General features: G+C 37.7%; 1 protein-coding gene across 2 annotated transcripts; it reads left to right on the top strand.

Moving 5' to 3' along the window:
* Positions 1-1475: 1475 nt before the first annotated feature.
* LOC132185651 (zinc transporter 4, chloroplastic) lies at positions 1476-4862 on the top strand. Of its 2 annotated transcripts, none has more exons than XM_059599416.2 (4): positions 1476-1739; positions 1821-1878; positions 2149-2888; positions 4021-4862. In XM_059599416.2, the coding sequence occupies exons 1-4, from the start codon at positions 1725-1727 to the stop codon at positions 4474-4476; spliced, it is 1269 nt and encodes a 422-aa protein (XP_059455399.1). In that variant the 5' UTR covers positions 1476-1724; the 3' UTR covers positions 4477-4862. The 2 variants fall into 2 exon arrangements, with proteins under 2 accessions (XP_059455399.1, XP_059455400.1); XM_059599417.2 differs by having other exon boundaries at positions 1707-1739; positions 2108-2888.
* Positions 4863-5424: the final 562 nt, after the last annotated feature.

Genomic DNA, 5424 nt, shown 5'->3' with positions numbered 1-5424 from the left:
AAAAGAGAAAAGTTGAACCAGAGTTGTGCCAAAAAATTGTCCCTTTATAATACCTCAATATTAAATCATATTTGAATTCAATCAAATCTGATTTCCTAAAAGGTACGAGATTACAATTAATTCTGAAATAAATTACAATCATATTTGATTGTAATCTGATCATATATTCTAACATGCCTTTGCAAACTAAAGGTAGAAATTTGTAGAATCTTGAGTTTGATATTTATTATTATTATTATTATTATTATTATCTTTTAAGGAGATAGAGGCGGTCGGAGTTGGTGGCGATGGGGCGACGGTTGCCAGAATTTAGCGGTCGGCACTGATCAGAGATGGACCTTCAACAACAACAATAGACCAAAACATGGCCACTATAGGCCAAATATGAGGGTCAACTTAGGCAAATAATGGGCCGAAAATGAAGTCAACCATGAGACTTCAATGGAGCAAATTATTGTCTTTAAATGGGCTCTGATCATCAATCAAGACTAACAAAGGCCAAATATAAGGGCCGAAGGATGAGCCCAAAGGCCCAATATAGGCCATTTGATTTTTTATTTATTTTTATTTTTTCAATTGCTAAACAACTTGTCATTTATGGTTAAAACTGTTGATCCACCCAAACGACCCGTTGTTGACAAGAGGGTTGGATGACATTCGATTGAGTGGGATGTGACAAACCATAGATCTAGGCTGGTTTAAAATTTGATCGTTTTGTGGCTTTGCTTTTGAATAGAACTGTAATCGAGCTGAGCTTTGAGATTTCGGGACTGGCTTATTTATGAGAATCCTTATTCGAGCGGGCGAAGAAATGTTTGCCCCAGCTCATCTGATCTGATTGATATATATATATATAAACTTGTATAAAGATTTCATCCATCCTATATATATATATATATATATAGGATGGATGAAATCTTTATACAAGTCATTCTAGCACAAATATATATAGGATGGATGAAATCTTTATACAAGTCATTCTAGCACAAACTAGAACAACAACTACCCAAAGTAGAAAAACCATCCACACTGATAAAATTAAGTGTAGCATATAGTCTTCCTCAAATAACCTTTTTCTTCTATGACGTACAAACGTGTGATCCAAGTCTACTTTTGGTGATAAGATTATATATATATATATCTTTTTGGTGATTTTATTATTTCTATGCAACTCTTACAAAACTCCTCTAGTCAAAAGCTTCATCAGGATTCAGGACTCAGGAGTTGGTCCAAAAAGATGTTGCCATTTTACACAATCTTTTCAAAACATTCATTAATTACTTACCGTCCAAAACCCAAAATGTAAATAAAAACAAATTCGAAAGAACTAACTCTAACATTATTAATATATATACAAATAAAGAAAGAGATTTAAATAATAATAATAATAATAGCAATAAGTGTCGACACTATCGCGTTCATTCTCTTACAAAAAGTTGAAAATCATTGCTGTAACTTCCTCTGTTGCCCTTGCCTTTCGTCAAACAATGTCGACACTCTGTTTTCACATATTCCTTCATCGCCAATTCGACACGGAACTCCATGAAGGTTCTCAAATGCTACAGTGCTCGCGTGTGCGCAGTACAAGTATCTCTCCACCCATTTTACGGGTCGATCACATCTCCGAGGTCTTCTTTTTGGTGCATAGATTCGATATTCGCTTGCATTGGAAGCCTCCCTTTATCGAATAAACTACTCTCTCTGGGCTTTCCCTTCCGCTTCCCATGTTATCCATTGAGGTTCGTTATTCGATACCCTTTTCGTTTTTCTCTCATTGGGAATTTTGTTTGTTCTTGTCGATGATGGTCTTGTCTTTCTAGGATCTCTGGCCGCTGTTTATCTTTGAAGATTTCAGAACAAAAGCTCGGGTTTTCTCAGGTAAATTTCGATAATCGAAGCCCCACCTATTGGTTTCTGTATTGTGTGATAAAATTGGAATTCGATTGGGCCAAATTCAGTTATTTCAATTATCTGTCAATTCTTGTGGAACCCGTGAGAAGTTATCCTTTTCCGGCAGCCAAGTTCTTGTCATTTTGTACATTTTCCCAGCAACCAATCAATTTTTCTGCCATAGCTGACAGGAATTGTTTTGTTTTGTTTTGGGAAGTATCTAAAATCTGGGAATTCTTTGTTTTTGGACCTAAAAAGACTCAATCTACAAGACAATCTCGGAATCAATGTCCAACGCGAGCTGCGGAGGGACCGACTTAGAGAACTGCCGAGACGAGACGGCCGCGCTCGACCTCAAACTCGTCGCCATCGCGTCAATCCTCATGGCCGGAGTGGTTGGAATCGCCATCCCCCTCGTCGGAAAGAATCGCCGCTTCCTCCGTACCGACAGCAACATCTTCTTCGCCGCCAAGGCTTTCGCCGCCGGCGTTATCCTCGCTACCGGTTTCGTCCACATGCTCCCGGACGGGTCGAGCGCCCTCTCGGATCCTTGTCTGCCCGAGTTCCCGTGGTCCAAGTTCCCCTTCGCCGGGTTCTTCGCCATGATGGCCTCGCTCTTGACCCTCCTTGTTGACTTCGTGGGGACCCAGTATTACGAGCGCAAACAGGGCCTGACCCGGGCGAGCGAGGAGAGGGCCCGGGTCGGTTCTGCTGAAGCGGGCCTGGATTCGGGGATTTCGCCGGTTGCGGAGGATAAGGAGCGGAATGGGAAGGTGTTTGGAGAAGAGGAGGGCGGTGGAATGCACATTGTTGGGATGCATGCGCACGCGGCGCACCATAGACATAGTCACCCGCACGGCCAGGACGCATGTGAGGGGAACATGAGAGATGACTCTCATGGGCATGGGCATGGGCACGGGCATGGGCACGGGCATTCTCACGGGTTTGAAGATGATGATGGCGAGGATAGCGGCGTTCGGCACGTCGTCGTTTCGCAGGTGATTTTTGTCACTATTTGGTTTGGGCATTTTGCTTCTCTTTACAGTGTTCTATTAATATTGACGGGCATCATTCATTTACGTATCTTTTTGTAAAAAGTATATTTTCTTTTTTAAGAAATGCTACGGTTGGTCTGGTGTTTTACTGATCCAGACTGATTCTACGCTGTAATTCTACGTAGATATTTTTTTCTTAAAAAAAAAAAATGGGAGTAGAGTAACTTCGTTTTAGATCTTTAAATTATCACGTGATTTGAGAAGCTTCCTCAAACTTTAAAACTTTTCAATTTGAATTTATAAATTTTTAATTGCAGTCAATTTGAACTTATTCGCCATATTTAGCCGTTAACTTTCTTGATTTACTCTTATAAAGACCAAAATATTCTTAATTTTTTTTTTACTTTATTTTTTTAATTTTTAATTTGGAATTAGGAGTAAATTTGAAATTTTATAAAAAAGTCGGGTATAAACATCTCATTTTTAACGTTTAAAATTTTATGGAGGGGTTCAAATTGATTGCAATTAAAAGGTTTTGAAGTTAAGAGTTCTCAAATCGCGTGATAATTTGAAGTTACCCAAAAAAATATGAGGTAAGTTTTTTCTTTTCTTATATTTTTTAAAAAACAATATTCATATAGGATCATGAGAACACAATAAGAAACCACATCATTTCTATATATATATATTTTTTATTAACAATTTTTGAACCAAATATAAATAGTGTTTAACTTTTAAAAATGATATTAACAATGCAAAATTGGGTAAGTCATAAATGTTTGCTGCAGTGTATAGTTTAGATTTTGTTTTTGTAAATTTAATGATGTTGTAACTATATTTAAAATGGTCCTTAAGGGTAACTTACTTTGTTGGGTAACTTACTTTGTTAGGGATTACGTCTCATAAAATGAAAGTCATTAGATCGAATCTCTCCCTCTTTTCTTCCGTTTTGTGTGGACATGTTAAAAACAACAGCAGATTTTTGTGAACAAAACAAAAATCTTATAAAAAATACTACATGCACTTTCGTTTTTACTCTCAATGTGCACCGGGAGTGCGCAATCTTTGATTTGAAAGTGAAAATTATCATTAAATTTTGGATGATTTAATAATTTGTAAAAACTTTTGGACGCAGATATTGGAGCTGGGGATTGTATCACATTCAGTTATAATCGGGCTATCACTAGGAGTATCACAAAGCCCATGTACTATAAGACCCTTAATAGCAGCGTTATCATTCCATCAATTCTTTGAAGGATTTGCCCTTGGAGGCTGCATCTCACAAGCCCAGTTCAAAAACCTATCAGCAACAATGATGGCATGCTTTTTTGCCATAACAACTCCAGCAGGGATTGGCGTTGGGATAGGCATTTCTTCCTTCTACAACCCCAACAGTCCAGGTGCTCTGGCTACTGAAGGCATCTTGGATTCCATCTCTGCTGGAATTTTGGTCTACATGGCTTTGGTGGACCTCATTGCTGCTGATTTTCTGAGTAAGAGGATGAGCTGCAACTTTAGACTACAAGTTGTTTCTTATTTCATGCTCTTCCTTGGTGCTGGACTCATGTCTTCACTAGCAATCTGGGCTTGATTCTTCATGTGCCTATTATTGAACTTTGCCTTTCTCTGTGTCTTTTCTTTTTCGTTGGGGGCAAGCAATGCTCCAAAAATTCTTTCTTCTTGGTTTCTTTTGGGAGGGAGAGGGAAGGTGGAAAACAAAAGAAATGAGATATATCATTTGGTAATTGGTATAAATATACCAACGCAGCGGAATAAAATTACGGTACCTCTTATGTACCAAAACAAGATGTGGCTCAGTGGCTGAGTTGTTCCACGTTCTTTTTTTTTTTAAATCTTGAGCATCAACCTTTATCTTCTTTTTATTTTTATTTTCTCTTCTCTTAACAATGCTCACAATGTAAGAGCACTCAAGAGAAAAACACAGAGAACACTTGAAAAAGTTCATTGGCCTTTTCATTTGATGTGTATTTTTGATTCACCTATTAGCGTATCTCCAGCAGCACCTCTAAACTAATTTTTTAGTTTAATTTAATTATTTTCATTTTTTTTTCTTGCTCCAGTAGTGCTCGTAAAGTAAAAGTTTTTTCTACTAGTGCTACCGTGAACTTTCATATTTGAAAATTTATTGTAGCACCTTGTAAGATTTTTTAATTATTTTTTTCTCTCTTCTCTCGCTCTCCCTAGACGGTGGGTCTGGTGTTGGTACGCTACCCGAACAGAAAGCTACAAGATTTCCCACAAGAAAGCTACCGATCATGTTTGAACCCACAAGAATTCAAACATGATCTCAAAACAGAAACGAAAAAAAAAAAAAAAGGTGGGTCTGGTGTTGGTGTTGCTCTGGTTTTGCAGATAGAGAAGGAGAGGAGAGAGACAAGGGGAAGAAAAGGTAAGGATAAAAAATAATAAAAATAATATTTAAACAAAGTAGAGAGTTAAAATAAATCTTTTGCTCGAATATGTAACGAAGAATTAATAGCTAAAATGAAAGTTGCTGCGGGAAATGGGCACAATGGAA

This window comes from Corylus avellana, chromosome 7 (genome assembly GCF_965113065.1).
Source record: "Corylus avellana chromosome 7, dhCorAvel1.hap1.2, whole genome shotgun sequence".
NCBI lineage: Eukaryota > Viridiplantae > Streptophyta > Magnoliopsida > Fagales > Betulaceae > Corylus > Corylus avellana.
This window is presented reverse-complemented; position numbering and strand designations above follow the sequence as displayed.

Bases quoted from the DNA above. Each gene is read 5' to 3' on its own strand.
- LOC132185651 (XM_059599416.2), top strand. The intron at 1,879-2,148 runs GTAAATTTCGAT...GGACCTAAAAAG, and splicing joins AAAAGCTCGGGTTTTCTCAG to ACTCAATCTACAAGACAATC. The intron at 2,889-4,020 runs GTGATTTTTGTC...TTTTGGACGCAG, and splicing joins GGCACGTCGTCGTTTCGCAG to ATATTGGAGCTGGGGATTGT.